The following is a 16,970-nucleotide window of genomic DNA, read 5'->3' as shown; positions in this document are numbered from 1 at the left end:
AATTTGATAATACATTGCTAGTGTTGATAGGTAGGCCTTTGTTCATTTTTGTCTATCCATGATCCTCCAATGACTTAAGTGAAAACCATTAGCCCAAATTATGTACTTGAGCGCTAGTTAAAGCCCAAATTACGCAAAATAACTAACTTTAATCATTTGCTGACAGCTTGGTCCCCCCGTTAAAAAAATCCCATCCGCGCCCCTGATTTTTAGGGTTGGGTATCAAAACCCCCCTCGCATAAGAGTGCGATCTCTGGATATGACCCAGTGCAGGATCGTATCTCTCCGCTTCTTCTGCGCCGGTAAAGAGAAGCAGCACTTTCCGCAGGCACCCGCAGATGACTCACTAATGACTGTGTGCACCTTGGCATATAAATATGAAAGATTTTTCTGTAAATGCACATAGTTTGTTACTGAACTTTGCGCTGCTTGATAAAAACAATAATAAAGTAATATTACCAAACTCACTGCATAGCAAGCATGGTGATGGCGCAGACTTTAGTAACTTGTCATTCTCTGCACTGAAAGCAGGCGCACGTGACAGGAGGACGAAGAAAGAGTGCGCAGAAAAAAAGGTGAAAGGGACTTTTTGACTCTTTAAATGGTAAGATGCTTTATTGGTAAATAAAGTAACTTTATTAGTACTTCACTATTAATGAATGTGCTGTATTGTAAAACAAATTCATTATTATCGAGAAGTTTTCAAATTAGTTGTGATGCGAGATCTGGTCTAGTAAGTGGCACAGCCTTGGTACGTGATGTTAAATGAAAATGCCCATTAATTTGACTATTTGTTGCTTGTGTTTTGAAAATACGTTCCCCTGCATTTCAGACATTTTGCCTAAACAATTTTGCACATTGTGACTTGAATCTGGCTTATTTCGTTTTGTATTTATACCCTTGTTAACCTGTTGGTGTCGTCCCTCACACACAAATGCGATTCGACCATCAACAAGACGTAGCAATTCGGATTTGACTATGTAAATCCTATATCGTGGATTCCCCTATACATGCAATCCCTGGGATCGAACCTATGACCTTGGCGTTGCCAGCGCCACTGAGCTACAGGAAAGTTCTTTTAAAAATGAACACAACTGCCGTTCGTGACCCAGTCGATTGGGACACACAATTTCCTGCATCTCACGCCAGTGAAGGTGCTTGCTGAGCCTCAAGGCATGAGAGACAGACACACATAAGACCGCTCACACTCGACACACACACTCCCATCGGGGATTCATACTCAAATTTGATAAGGTTGGTCATTAGCCTCTTTCCTTCTGTTCAACTCCCGCTTGTACAGTACATATTCATTTGCATAAGAATGCCACATTCTGTTATAAATGGCCTTTGTGAGTGCCGTGCTATTTTCCTGCCCGCTCTGGCATTCAGCCCCTGTCAGGTCTAGCAGGTCCTGTTTTGCATTGGTGCTTATTTTTGGGGCTTTGTGTCATTGGCCCACACAAACCGCTGGGTCAGGATGTATGGAAGCTTTCCAAACACGTACCTGGTGTGTCAAAACAGAAATTCTGCCTAACCTGTGCGATCGGTACAGTCACGTCTGGTTTGGAGATGGCACGAGCTGATCTGAGACCAGCCCGAGCGTATCTTGCTTTAGCTTAAAGAAATGTTGTATTCTTTCCTCACTTGATTCTTCAAACCGTGCTGAGTGTATTACCACAGTAACCTCCATCAACAGTCTCAATCCCATCTTGGTGGACCTGCGGCTTAGTGTCTGAGAATGTCAGATGTGGTTAGCGTCGAAGTGCAACTCAATCTATACGCCGATATGCTGCCCGCAGTCTCTCATGCGAATAAAACCGTCGCATCAATCATCCTCGCGGTACATGCACCTCACATGTTAAACATTGGCACGACACGTGCGCCCATCCGACGGGTGGGAGATATGAGCCGAGGGGGCGACTTTCACATAACTACGCTTTCTGTTCATTAATGTTGCATAAATGTTGAGTTTTAATTTAAGAACTGATTAGAATCACCCCTGGATTCATTACCACCCACCAATTCATTCTGCCGTAATATCCGCTCATCTACCGCTAATGGAAGAGCAGAGAACAGGGGGCACACACAAACACACACGGTGCACATTACTCGCATGTGTCTATGTCGAATTCGCTGACTGTATGTGGGTGTATGTTACAGAACAGCCCAGCTATTTATGAACACACACGACCGGTTAAAATGAAGCAGTGTTTAATTAGTGATGGTTGAGCTGTCATCTGTAAAAAGCCAGCCTGGTTATGCGCATGTTTTTTTATTTGCTGTTAACACCCTCCAAAGGAACAAATAACTCTGCTTTAATCACAACAGTGAGTTAATATATGAATGCACAGCTTATTTGTAGTCGTTTAAGAATGGAAGGTCCACAAGGTGCTGCGTGGATTGTAAATAAGCAGTTCACATGATGGCTTCAATTGACAAACCATCACCTACTGTGGCACTTAGAAAACAAAGTTTCCTATACAGGTAAAACCAGGTTTTGTTTTGTTCCCTTAGTATAAATATCTAAAACTTCTTGAATCATGATACATTTACTTGAAGCAAAATGACTTGAGATAATACGTCAAAGTTCAGAATTGTTTTTCACTTAATCAAAATAATTAACTGAACAAAAGTGAATGCAAAGCAATTTGATTGCCCCCTAGTGGCTGGCTAGTAAAGGTCACAAACGCCATCCTCTCCCATTTAAACGAGGGGCGGTTCTTGGTTGAGTGGATATCCGAGGCTTCGCCCAGAGACATCCATTTGTCAGAACACACATACGTGTGGAAAACGCAAGCCGCACCGCTTTATAATTTTTTCAAAACGCTCGGGAGCTTGCGCTGGGGTTGCATCTGCGACGGGCTAGTTGCTCAAATTCCGGTCGTATACCACTATCAAGTTGTTTTGGTCTAACGAATTGCTCAGCAATGTAAAGAGGATCTGTCATAAGAAAGTCAACCATCTTTTTTACCTTTTATCATTTTTTTGTATAGCCATTTTTGCATTTAAAGTAATTGAACTTCATTTAAGAATGTTAAGATATTTGTATTGCAAAACAAGAAAACATACTAGGAAATTGTGACCCAGCCTTTGAAAATTATAAATCCAATCTCAAAATCCAAATCTAAAATAATGAGCATGAAGGTTTGATTTCAACCATTCATTTAACATATTGATTTCAATTTTTGACATGGCCTCATTCAGTCAATATTAAAGATATCAATATTATGTTGTCATGAATGTTCTTAACATTATGTAGAAAACTGTAAATCACCCAAAAATGACTAAAGGTGGGTTTTCAAAGACTGGGTCACATTTTTGCAGTGCATTCGTGTTTTGCTGTCAAATCTCATTGGTGCAACATATAAAAAAGACCAGACACGTTCTTATTTTCTGTAAAAAAAATGTATGTGCACAGGAAGAATACTTGTTACTCAAATTATTATGCCGGCCATGCCAGGTAAGCCCACGGTGTGAGAACCAATATTGTTGTTGAGCTCAAAGCTATTACAAAGATAATGGTAGCATCTACAAGCAGGGGCTGATGGGAGATCAGAAATCAATGGAGCCCAGCTCGCTGAATAGAGAATGACATCATGGGCTAAATGGTGCCGCAGAAGAATAATTGGCGTAAATGGATGTCCCACAGGTCTATACTTACTCAACACACACAAGTCAAATTAATGCCACAAATACGGACACACAGAAAGCAAGAGACCAAAGGCAGAAGCCAGTGTGAGTGCTGTAGATAACAATGATCTGCAGACAGTAAGTGTACGTGAGAGAAAAAGAGAGAGAGAGATCGACAGTTATGAGTGAAAACCGAGAGTTGCTGAGGGGGAAGATGCCGAGGTCCAATTTCTGACTCGAAGTGGCAGTTTCTTACTCAGCCGAACGGCTGCCAAAGCCTGACGCCAGCTCCATTACATCCCACCGTGAACCCCACACACTCTCACACACCGCTCGACCTTTAACAGCCTCGATCCCGCAGTCTGATCTTCAGCCAGGCCCAACTGTTTCTCCCAAAGAGAAACGGCCCGGGTATCGACGTCCAATTGAGAAAACTGAAAGTGATCAATAGGCAGCTCAACGGTACTGAGAAGAGAAAGTCAGGGTCACATCCCCTCTCTCACAGACACCATCACTGCTCGTGCACACTATTAATACTCAAGGAAGGGATTAACCAACTACAGTGACTGACGCGGTCCCCGAGGCATCTACTGGATTGAACCCAGGGCGGGTTTCATTAGACCGATCCTTGAGCCCGACGCTAAACTGGACATAAATGACATCGTAAATCTGTTGGCTCCATTTTATGGACGTGACAGAAGCTCTATTACAACTTTCATATGAAGAGCGTAGGAGTCAGCCACTAGTTGTTTTCCACAGCAAGGCCTTTATCCGTGAACCCATGTTTCCACAGTAACAAGGAGATTAAAAACTGCCCTATTTTTCTCCTTAGATGTCCTTTGGTGTGCTTTCGTTTTCCCGACCCTGTGCTTCTACTCTTGCATTGTTTCTTTCGCTCTCTTTCGTTTTCATTAACATAAGGCTTTCTTTCAGCTTTTTGATTACATGATATTACCCTGAAGCTCAACATTGGCATCTGTCCCCGCTCGAAATGCAAATGTGAACTTCTGCCATGTGCCCGAGAACTGCTTCTGTCATAACATCATTCCATAATACTCAGAAACGGCACTAATGTTTCAGCATCGACGTAAACACACAGATGCTGATGGAAATTATCATAAAAATCTTCTGAATGTCGTAGCAAATTAGCGTGGTTACATGAACGACAATACGCAATAAAAATCATCTCATTCTGTATTGCCATTGAACCTAGTCAAACACAATATCAGAATGCCACATGAACCATGAAAAGCTATATGGTGGTAGTATTTTGCTTAAATAGTTTATGGCCCTTTTGCAATTAAAAAGCCCCTACAAAACAAAAATATAGAGTAATGTATTGAAAAATATAATGCAATATATTAACTAGTACATCAACTGTACATATTTTTCGAAGCAAGGACTTTTATTATACTGAATGTGTTCTCATATATAATATTCCCTATGTATTATTTAATATATTTTAATATGTTGACACCGTATTATTCCATATTTGTTTATATTTCCAAATATATTAAATCATGTTACGTTTTGACAGAGAGTATAAAGGAAAATGTGCATACCCAATAAAAAGTGCACACTTTATTTCTTTATAAGTGTGCTAATATAATAGTGTACTATTTAAGTCCACTGAAAGTGCTCTATTGTCACATATTCATTTTGTACTTAGACATGCAAAAGACATGTTTATTGTATTGTTCATGGTGTCTCAAAATAGCACAGTGGAGTCCAAAATTTTTTTTTATATTAAGTGCACTTCAAGTACATTTAAAGCACTAGTTCACCCAAAAATGAACATTCTGGCATAATTTACTCATTCTCTTGTCATTTCCAACCTTTATTTGTCAAACACAGTTATGTGTTGTTGAGTAAAATCACTTTAAGTTTGTGTAAACACACTAAATGTTCCCTCTTAAGTGCATGGTACTCAGTCAGTTCCACTCCGCTGATGCGATCAACATCATTTTCTGAGTTTCTACAGTAAATGTGAATTTAAGAAGTGTCCTTCTTTTGACTGAAACTCAAAGATTTCGTTTTCCAGTGCTGATTATTAATGTTACCAGCCGGCAGAGAAGTTTAAAGTGAATCTGGATTGACTCATACTTCTTCAGATCTACAGATTCAAAGGGCTGATGATGTTCTTGCAGTCCTGTGATTCATCTCGGTCTTGTTATCTACAGCAATGTTGATATCGCTATTGATTGTGTTTCAGTTTGCACTTAACGTGATTTCAATTTGTTTAATGCTGAGAAAATCAGAGTGAATATTGACTGCAGATTCACAAAAAGCAGCTTCTGCCCAGAGGTGAAATCATCAACATATTGTCCATCAAATGCTTTTTTGTACCTTTGTGAGGTGGAACAGTCCTCAGAAAGTGAACAGTAATAATTTGAAGGCTTAGTCGAGTTTAATCTGTGTGTGTTTGTCTGTTTGGTTACAGCAGCCATAGTGGCTTAAACTCTCTCTCTCAAAATCACTATAGATTTCTGTGTTATACTGAACAATATTGCTAAAATATAGCCATTTTGTTTGTCTAGCCACATTTGAAGACCATCAGGCAATGAAGCTTTCGGTATCAGTCATGCGCTCCCAGTGTAAATGTGTGGGAAATGGTGATGAATTTCAGGAAAAATGACGCGCTGATGTCAGACAGAAAGGTCTGCAATATACATTCAGGATTTGGGAGGACACCTACTGTATATTTGTGTCCACACCAGCAGACGATAACGTTACGTTAATTCGAATATCGGCTGCAACTGTCACACAAATGGATGTATAGCTAACCTGAATGTGATGTATTAAGAGTTTATATTTACCCCGAAATTTGTAGTACTGAGAACTTCGGTCAGAGTTTTGGTCGGTCGTGATCCTTCTTTGTGAAAACAAAAGTAAACTTTTAAATATTACTCCAGTATTGCAAAGAATAACAGTCCATCGGTTTCTTAATCTTTATTTGTGTTAATACAACAAACCCAGTACAGCTGTTGCTTTACGACTTCATTGCTGAAAACGTCTTTCCTTTAAAATGTCACTGCATCCCTGTGATGTGAGAAGCTCACTTTAGCCTTCAGAGAGCAACATTTGCAAAGTATATCTTGCCGGCTTGCTCATACATGTAAGTAATATATCATTAAGTATTATATTCCACCTCAAAACACCACTTCCCAAACGCTTATAAAGTAAAGTTATAACTTACTTAATGCTATACATTATTTAACTTTTATTCAAAGGGACTTGCATTACATTTTGCTATCCTTTTGTTTTCTGACTATGTGCAATCCCCTGGGATCGAACTCATGACCTTGGCTTAGCTGGCAACATGTTCTAACCAGTGAGCCACAGGAATGCTATATCTTGTTATAGTGTGAACTTCAATTTAAGCTGGGTATATATATCTCTGTTTACTATTACAATAATAAAAAATCCATATCAATATACATTTCCATATCAATCACTAAAGCTCTACTACGCCAGGTTTGCCGGACTGGTATGTTTGTCGGACAAAATGGCGGTCAGTCACAGGGGCACCAGAAATCAGGGTTATGATTGGTGAGATCCCCTGTCAATCAAACTGTGTGCGAAGTGACAATTCCATTGGGTGCGGCCAATGACGCAGAAATGACATCCTTCACCTTTCAGCACAGTGATGATTTTTCAATCTGATGAGTTCACATGAATTAGCAGCTGAGCTCAAAAGGGCGAAAAGACCAAGTGAGGCGTAGTGCGATTTGTGAGTCAGAGATGATGGAAAATGGCACTGTTAGCGCATGCAGGACTGACACGACGACGGACGGTCACGCGGGTCCCACAGCGTCATGGAAGATGAGATGCTTTGATGAGAAGAGAGGACAACCCTGCAGCCTCGATACAAATCCATCAGTCACTCCGTTCATGAACCACACCTTCACTCTGCAGCTCATTTCACACCATCATCACTTCATCTCAAGATGGTGGAATTCAGATCTCTTTCTGACTGAGAGCAAAGGGGAATTTGAGTCTCTTAAAGTCAGAATGCGTTGGATGGCTTCACACTTATTAGAAATAATGCATCTTTCTCAAGTATGAGAGTAACATCTGTCTCATATCCCTAGAATTTTAAAACCAAGTCCTCACTCAAGGGTAGATTAAAGATGATTGTCTTTATCTACAGTATGCTAATTTCCCCTTGGTTTTTCCTTCAGGTAAAGTGAGACAATGTTTTAAAGTGATTGGTTTTCAAATGAGAGACCTGGGAGTTCCAGAATGACAATGGGTTTTGGTTAAAGCAAACTACCTATAGTGGGTACCACTTTAGCTAGATAAATAAATGTCAGGAACAATTTTGTAACATTTTCTAACAAAGAAATGTGTACTTTTGCAGCTTGTTAATATAGTGTTATCCAATTTCAACAGGTTGCACCTTACCCAGGCTTTCTAACCAAAAAGAGAAGGTAAACCTTTTGTGGTTATGTTTTGTATTATTATACACAAAGCAAACTAAGAATAGTCAACTGTTCAAAAAGAGAAGTAATCTTCTAGTACTTTTTGTATATAGCCTATTGGCTAGGTGAGGTCGTTTTTTCATTACAACTACGATCTGTAACGTTTGCCTCTATGTCGCCACCTCTTTGTGAAACATAAAATTGCAGGTTTTATTATATAGGTTGAAGTCAAAATACATTGTAAAGACTAATAATGTAATAACTGCACACATACATATTACATTATTAATGAATATAATAACATGTCTAAAACGTTATCATTATCTCAATTAAATAAAATATTGTGCTAGTAATGCAATAATTTATATAATGTAGTGACGATTTACACATGATGTTAAAGTTTTATATGAGAAATATATTACATTATGGACCCACTGTAGCATTAAAATTTGTACCTGAAAGCGCAATATAATATCATTATATAAGCTTACCACGGTAAATCATGGAAAGGAGAAAGTTTTGATAACAGATATCTTTACATACCTGCTTAAAAACAAAGTTTTGTATATCTTTAACACAAGAAAAACGTATAACAATCAGATCAGGTTGTGTGTTTATGGTATGCCAACACTTTATAAAAACTGTATTTGCATCGTAAGACTAATTCATTCCATTGCAGGCCCTCGTGTTTTATGTAAATGCTGTTTATCTCAAACCAACCTTATTAAACCGTTCATCTTCAGACAACCCACTGACTAGTCGATTTTTTAACTTCCTGTTTTGCAGATTGCAAAAGCGGGCTATCCTGTGGCGTGACCATTGGGTGCCTATTAACACATCGGTGGATAAAAAGCTAACTTTATACGGGTATTGTTGTAATTGACTTTAGAGAGGTTCAAACAGCTCTGCAGGAAAGCAGCTTGCATTGTAGAGAGGTGTGGAGTAAATCCATAACGCTTCTAGCCTGTGGTGCGGAGTAGTAACAGTCTTCGAAAACGAGTGTGAACGTGTTACAGAAAGCTGTGATAGACAGTTTCTGAAGACGTCTCTTTTAGACAGATGGACATAAGCGTGGGCTTCCAGACCGACTCAACCGACCCCTACAGCTCCTCCTCCCTCATCCAGATGGAGTGTCATCCCTGGCCATAAGCTGTGCCGAGCAGAGCTCTTATTGAGGTGCAGATGCTCAGCTACTACACAGCCGAGACCCCAGGCAATCTCTCAACATTAATGATCCAGAAAATCGCATCCCTCCATCCACCCCCTTCCACCTACTCGCACCTGGTTCCATCTTTTAGTTACGCTCACGAAATACACACAGAGTACGCTCAGATACACAAGACAAGGTGACAAGATGATTGTTTACTCTGGTCTTTTGCTTTGGTGCAGATCTTAGCTTCCAGACTTTCGGTTAACCAACAACACAATGCTGGTTGACCAAGAAGGTCTAGTTAGTTATAAGAAGCCTTTCGGCCAGGGATAACCATCAAAAACATAACATACGCAGGTGCTTGAAAGTGAAATGATTCACACACTGGCAGAACTGAGAGGGACAGCACTCAGTTAACAGCCATTTACAATGTTTGTAGCTCCAGAGTTTTGCTTAAATCATCGTCATTCATCTTTATACAAATATATATTACACTTTGATTGTGGGTAGAGAGACTGGGCCTTTCTCCCACAAGACATTTCTTTAATTCTGTTATGGACAGAGAGAAAAGTGCACGGTTCCCACCAAGAGGTTCAGTGAAGTTGTTTTAAAAAAGGTCTGAGGGGCTTTGAAAGAGAAATCCTCGGAAGAGAGTTATGAAAAAATCCCTGCATTTCCTGGTTACATCAGTGAGACGAGTCACTACCTCACTGCCTCAAAGAAACAATCTTACCTCCCCGCCTCACTCCTGACCTGAGCATCAGTCATAAAGCACTTAACTCTGCTCCTCTTGCCAAGCTGAGGATATCCTCACTGGAGCCATGAATCTCGCTGGGTGAAACTTCCCTGTCTATCATCTCCTACTGAGAATCACTCACCCACAGCCATCAATTCAACTGTAAGCGACCCCTGCAGCCGGACACCCATTCAATTTGCTTGCCTGAAAATCCCTCTAAAAGCCTGCACGTTAAATCTCACAGTAGAGAAGTGCAACTGCTCTTAAACACGAAGGTCCTAGCTCATTCAAAAGAACAAAAAACATGCACAGCAAGACGAACAGAAGGACAGAAAGAAAAGGGAAGAAAGTGAAGGGTTACGCACGCTGACGATCCTTTCCGAGGTGCCTGCGCGAGAGATGGTGGTTCCGTTGAGTCCCACCAGTGAGGGCAACGTCTGGGACATCCAGTTAGTGACCATGGCCATGGTGCTTAGCACCGCGCCAATCTTCAGGAGCGGAACGCTCATGTCGTCCCCCCGGCCGACCGCCTGGCCCTAATGCCCCTCCACACTCCCTAACGCCGGGGTCCAGATGCACCACCGAGAACAGACACGAACCTGATGCGTCCTCCTCCGCCAGCGAACGGCCGCACGTGCACACTGGGAGTCTACAAAACCAGCTCACACCCGCCAGCTGCTCAAATCCAACGGCATCACAGCGGTGCACGACACGCACACTTTTCTTCAGCCTGGATGCAACTGCCAATGTTCACCCTCCCTCGCTCACACTCTCTCTCTCTCTCTCTCTCTCTCTCTCTCGACTTGCTCTTTCAAGATGCAGCCCTGCGCATTGGCTGCCTTTCTATCTCTCTCTTTATTTCTCGCTCTTCCTCCTCCCCACCCCTGCCTCTCTCCATTCTCGTTCCACATCCATTCCTTCGTCTTCCTCTCCTCTGGTTCCGCGTGCCACTTCTCTTTGGCAAGCACAAAAAATCTGAGGAAGGGGAGAAGCTCACTCCTAGATCTTCGTGGAACAATCGGCAGTTTGAAGGGTCTGTCTTCCCTCACAACTACAGAGGCAGCACAATTGTGATCTCTCTCTCTCTCCATGTGTGTGTGCGTGAGGAAGAGGAGCTGTGCTCCCGGAGTGTTTAATGAGGAAGACGATGAGGCGTTCCATTTGGCAGCTTCCCCGACAGCTCATCAATCACATGTGCATGTGACACTTCCTTAATCAAAACATAATGGGAAATCTGAATGCAGACAAGCACAACGCTGGTGCTCAGCACTAACCAGAGCTGACTGCGGTCCATCAGCAGCTCAACCATGCAGGCCACTTTCTCTCTTTCCCATCATCTTCACCCTCAAGCGACATAAGTCACATAATTAACGAGATGAATCAAGTGGAAGCTGTTCCATCTCCAGCAACAGAATATTGGAGAACGGTGTCCTTTAAAGTCAATCTGTTTTATTTTTTGTTTGTAAATAAACTGTCCTGTTGCGTCTGCACAGGTTCATTAGCTCACAACAGGTGTCTTCACTCAGTGTTTAGACGGGCTGAAAGTGATTTGAGATTGTCGTAGCTACCATAACGATTGATCAAAAGTGACATTTGTCTCAGACCCTTTGAGGTCTCAGATCACCTGATGCAAATAGCAGTAATCTTCCTTAAGCGGTACAACACTGCCATCATGTGTTTGTATGCGAGTACTGCAACGCCATTAAAATAACCCACTACTTCCATTTTAAAGTACTTTTTTTACGACTTAAAAAAAGTGTATATAGTAGATTTCACAATCTTCAGACTGTTACTGGCAAACTTCTATTCTATGGTAATGTAATGGTATGGTATGGTAGCCTATAGTAATGCTAAATATAATTTATAAGTTCTTAGTTTGAGCATAGTTCTATACAACAACATTGATTCCTTGGTGTAGGAATATCTGCTTTATAGATGGGTTAGTGTTTTAGGGTTTGAAAAGATACTTTTATTTCTGTAGAAATTACACACTGCAACATTAAGGTTTGCCTAAGCATAAGTAAAACACACTACAATGCAAACTAAAACAGACTGTCAAAAGAACTGAGATCGATGATCAAACCTTTTTTTTTTCCACAAAATCCAGAATGACAGCTTAATGTGAAAAACAACCCCTGATATAATTAATATCAAAAAGTTACTAACATTCTATCAACAGGTCTCATGCCATCATATTGGTAAAAAATCATACAAATCTCAAATAAATGACTTAAAAAGTAACAAATAAAACATCTCATCCACACAATCATACAGAGAAGTGTAAAAAGCCCAAAACTCGAATGACCCCAATTATTTTTCTCTTTGTTGTTGCTTTTGAAGCAAAATCATGTCAGAGTCATGTAATCTTTCCTAAGGTGTTTAAAAATAGACTTTCAACAAGACAGAGATGCTAACAGTTCATCTGAAGCACTTTTGGAAATGGAATCATTTGAGTTTCCAGACTGTCAAATGTATTTAGCACTTGTATCCTCACAGGCACAATAGGCTTTCTTTAGATAGACTCCTTAAATGGAGAGGGAGAATTGATTTTGGATCTTTAATCGTGTAAGTAAACATAAAATGTCATTTTCATTATTGAATACATTTTACATGATTGTTTGTATTAATGAGATTTGCATTTTAAAGTAGCTTGATCTGTTCTAAGCCGCTGGGGGTCATTTCCACAGGTGACCACTAGATGGTGCTGCTGTCCAACACATAGCCATTTTGGGTAGTGCTATGTCTATGCTGCAGCACATATGAGGATGTTGTGATTGATGGAGTAAAATAAGCAAAATGATAACAAAGACGCATTCTGACAAATCCAAATCATGCCTAAGATTAGACTGGGACCGAACATGGAGGTTGGCTAATGTCTTTCATGCTGCAGCTGACATGCCACTGCAAAATTTTCTCTCCTCCTGCCCTCCGGGCCTCTCATTCTGCTATTTCCGTCCAAGACATTCATGTCCTCATTAATGATCTTACTCATATTCTCGCACGCTTACACCGTCATGTGCAAACTTTGCAAAGGTACTCTTGTGCTACACATCTACTCAAAATAAGATTGTTGTGTTTGCCCTTCTGGTTTAAAGGGCATTTTTAATCAGTTCACGCTGTTTAAATTAACCTTAGCTGCATAGTGCCGTGCCCGTGTTCACCTGCAGATGGCAGTAAAGATCTAGCGTGGCTCCCAAATGTACCCAAAACCTTTCCAAGGACATTCCTTGACTATTCAAGAACCTTTACCATAATAAATGCACCTGCTAGACGAGTCTTTAAACACGCGCGACATCCAAGGCCACAGCCGCTGTCTTGAAAAGCGCTTTCCAACACCTGGTCGTGCATGCAGCCTTCATCGAATATCACAATAAATATTAAACGTTCTGCCAGTTGGCAAACTGCGCATACAAAAGCCATTGTTTTCTAAACCCACAAGCCCTGATTACAACCATTTTCATGGCATCATGCAACATTTCATGTTGACAGTCATAGCTCATATAAATGTCGGTCAGGTTTATACTGCAGCTGTTGCATACAGATAAGTACGGATAGAAGCGCTTTGTTCATTTGGGATTTGAACAACAGAGGTCCCCGAGAGCCTGTGCCGCACAGCGACCACCCTGAACAACACAACGACCGTCTCGGTTCTTAGCGCCAGAATTTGACTCCTGCACAAACCACGATAAATAATGCAACCCGCAACTGCCAGTGCTGGATCCTGCTGCGTTACGACACCCCGAACACATCAACTCCCTTTATGTGTTCTGAGAAACATTAGAGCTGTGATGCAGGCCGGTTACGCATTTATTCATGTGCTGCTAACCAGCAGTGACAGTGCTGCGTGAGGGATGACGGATGCCATTAGCTGCTTTGACCTGTCTTCCTGTTTTATGCTCATGGTACCTCTCTCAAGATAAATGTCTAAACTGGCAGCATTATTCAGCTGCTGCTCAGCGGGGAACAGGCTGTTATGTGAGATGAAGTACTTTGGATCCAGAGGTTTGGAGTTTTTGATGCTGTGGGGTTCCTGGTGTAAGTGTACTTTATGAGCGATGTGACTATCAGCTAAAAATGAACCTGTATGCTCTGTTACTTTTTCTGTTTCTGAATTCTTTCTGAAAAATATGTATGGCAACCACATCTGAGAATCCCCAGAAAGGATTAAAACTAGAGATGTACCGATACTAAATTTCTCCACCGATACGATAGCCGATTATTCAGAGTGATATCTGCTGATACCGATTCTGAAGATTGAATTCACATTTCTTTACTTTCTGAATGTTATTAATTCATGTAATGACTATTGATATTGAAAATCAAACTGTTGATGTTTCTAAACATTTTATATATACACAGCATAAATTCATTGCATTTTCCTGTCCTCTTTTGATTGAAAGGATATATCAGCCCTGATCATTGACTGTTTTGAAACTATCGACAGAGCCTATGAAAAAAAGCTTTTATCGCCTGATTATTGGACAATATATCGGTGCATCTCTAAAAAACACGGTGCAAGTACATTGACATCATGAGCTTTATTGTATAGACTGTTTCAAAGCGACAACATAAATCTATCTTACTGCAAATGCGCACGTTTGTGGACGTAACTTAACTTCTGCAAATAATCGAGTGCCTGTAGACTATATCTAATACCAAGCTAAAGAAAACGAGAAGAACCGTTACTCGGCTAAACTTGCCTCTCCTATAATTTGCATTTATACTGCGATTCAAAGCACAATCACTAGATGTCAATGTACCATACGGTTTCTTGAAATGCGACAAAGATACACGACGCATCCAACAAATTGTTTAATTAATAAAATTAACATACAACAAAATTAAACGAATCCTTTATTTAATACTTAATACTTTAATAAATAGTTATATTAATAGACACTAGGCAGACCGGTAAACAAACACAGACCGGAAGTTAACCACAGTCCTGGCGAAAACGTCCGATGAAGCGGTCTATATGGTGGCTTTACGATTACTTTTGGTTTATTCACTGTGGACATGGAAAGTCTAGTTGAATGCATTGCGGGATTCTGTATTCCTCACAGATCTTAGCAAATGTAGAAAGTGACAAAAAATGTAAGGCATGCATACATTGAATATACCGTCAACAGTATACATATCACAAAAAATATAATTTGCAGCAATAATACAGACATTACTTCTGACATCTGGACTGCATTTTCAAACCCCCACGTACCCTCACACACGCACGCAGCATTTCAAGCAGAACCCAGCCGTGGAGCAGTTTACTTTCCTCGCATCCTCTGCCAATACAGCTCAACACTGCTGTTGTGCAGGGATGGAGAGCCGTGGCTATAACATTGTGCCGCTGTCTTCTATTTGCGACTGGTCCTGCTGTATGTCACGATGAGTCAGTAGACATGGAGAAAATTAGATCTTCAAACCGGAGCTGTAGTGCGCCAGCCAAATCCCTGGCTGTCTCTCTAGGTGAGAATAAGACAGCCTGCCTCCCATTGAGTTAATGATGCCGTGCACATTCATCTCATAACCGATTACAATGATCACCGTCCGCATTCTCCACGCCTCAATGACCCAATTACACCCACAGCCACAGAGATTAATTCTGCGAATAACATTCATCGCGAACACCGACTCGACACGCTGACCCTTCCCACTGATCTGAACTAATCGTACATTCGTTCTGTGCTGGGAAACGGGAAAAAATCTCTTCGGTTCTTGTAATTTGACTAATTGCTGATGGAAAATTGGGCGTCTTAAGCATGGGCGAGATGGGACTGTTAATTGAGGCAAGCCTGCAATGTGATGTGTGCTGTCTGAACGCCAGTCCGCCTGCTTTTGGGATCGGTCTTGACAATGTCTTTGGTAAATGGCTTTACAATTGAAAGCTGAAAGACAACTACTTCCTGCCTTAAATGATCTTTGAATAGAGCTACTTTTTTCAATAGACATAATGATTATTATCTCTGTATTGAGTCTTTCCAGGCTCATGGAAACAATTGTCTGTGTTAAAATGATTGTATAGTAACTTATCAGACTTTGGATCGATTGGTCAATTCTGTGTTTCAATTGTGCAAAGAAACAAATGTTGGTAACAATGGTAAGTCCTAATACCTATAAAAAAAAAACTACATGTCATCTTATTTCATTAACCCTGACCAAAAAGTCTACTAAAACTCAAACAATGAGAGTTAGTTGTCAAGTAGTTGCAAAGTTACTTAGATTGTTTAAATTGGACAAATACATTTTTAAACCTAAATAAAATGAAGACACGGATACTCTCAGGCGCACCTAAGCGAAAGTAAATCTGTGAATTCTCCATTTAAACCCAGAAATACCCAATGCTTTAACATTTTGAAAAATGCAAAACAAACGAACACATTCTAAACCTTTCACTCAAGTTATTATGATGATAATATCAATTGTTATGAAAATTGTTGCATGCCAAATGCAAAACAATGCATTATCCAAAATAGAAGCGACCCCAGACTGCAAATAATAAATAATGAGAAACAACTGTAGTAAAGCAAACCTGTGGTTTGTGGTGTCAATCTTCCTCTCTTACCCACCCGCGAGCTTCACAAGTTGTTCTTTTCTAATGTTTACATACACGCTCGTACACTTTGGTAATATTGTTGAACTATAAACTCTCCAAGGACAAAGCACTGAAGAGCTATTTCCAATGTTGTGTAACACATGGCACGTATGTTAGGAAGACTCTGAATAAGTGTTATGACCCAGTGGGGTCAAAGTCTCTGCTACGTGCTTTTCAATTAACTGCTTCAGCATTAACCAAGAATATGTTGCTAATGGAACACAGAAGATTGCTATCAGTAAACAGCAGTGGCTGTGTTTCTAAAAGGTTTCTGAGAATCCGGAGTATTTTAGTATTGTGTTTGTGTAAATAGTACATGTTTTCATCAGTTCAGTTAAATTTTAATGAAGTGTTTTCTAATAAATACAAGCCGAAAAAGCAATAAACGAGAGCGTTCAAAGCCAATTGATGTATCTTTTCTTAAACCAAAGATCAGGATTT

The 16,970-nt window shown here is 40.5% G+C and overlaps 1 protein-coding gene across 8 annotated transcripts in view; it reads right to left on the bottom strand.

Moving 5' to 3' along the window:
- olfm2a (olfactomedin 2a) overlaps positions 1 to 16,970 on the bottom strand; it is a 57,070-nt gene that overhangs the window by 15,353 nt on the left and 24,747 nt on the right. For 2 of the 8 annotated variants that reach the window (XM_079457333.1, XM_079457334.1), the window contains exon 1: positions 6,447 to 6,496. The exons of 2 other annotated variants lie outside the window; for them this stretch is intronic. Coding sequence is in view for 2 of the 6 variants with exons in the window: in XM_079457328.1 (XP_079313454.1) it covers positions 10,303 to 10,446 (144 nt within the window). In the remaining 4 variants the exon portion in view is untranslated. Of the gene's footprint in view, positions 1 to 6,446; positions 6,497 to 10,302; positions 10,679 to 15,152; positions 16,669 to 16,970 lie in introns of those variants that run through there. 4 more of the 8 variants (XM_079457335.1, XM_079457332.1, XM_079457331.1 and 1 more) reach the window with 4 other exon arrangements.

This window comes from Barbatula barbatula (genome assembly GCF_947034865.1).
Source record: "Barbatula barbatula genome assembly, chromosome: 5".
Taxonomy (NCBI): Eukaryota; Metazoa; Chordata; class Actinopteri; order Cypriniformes; family Nemacheilidae; genus Barbatula; species Barbatula barbatula.
This window is presented reverse-complemented; position numbering and strand designations above follow the sequence as displayed.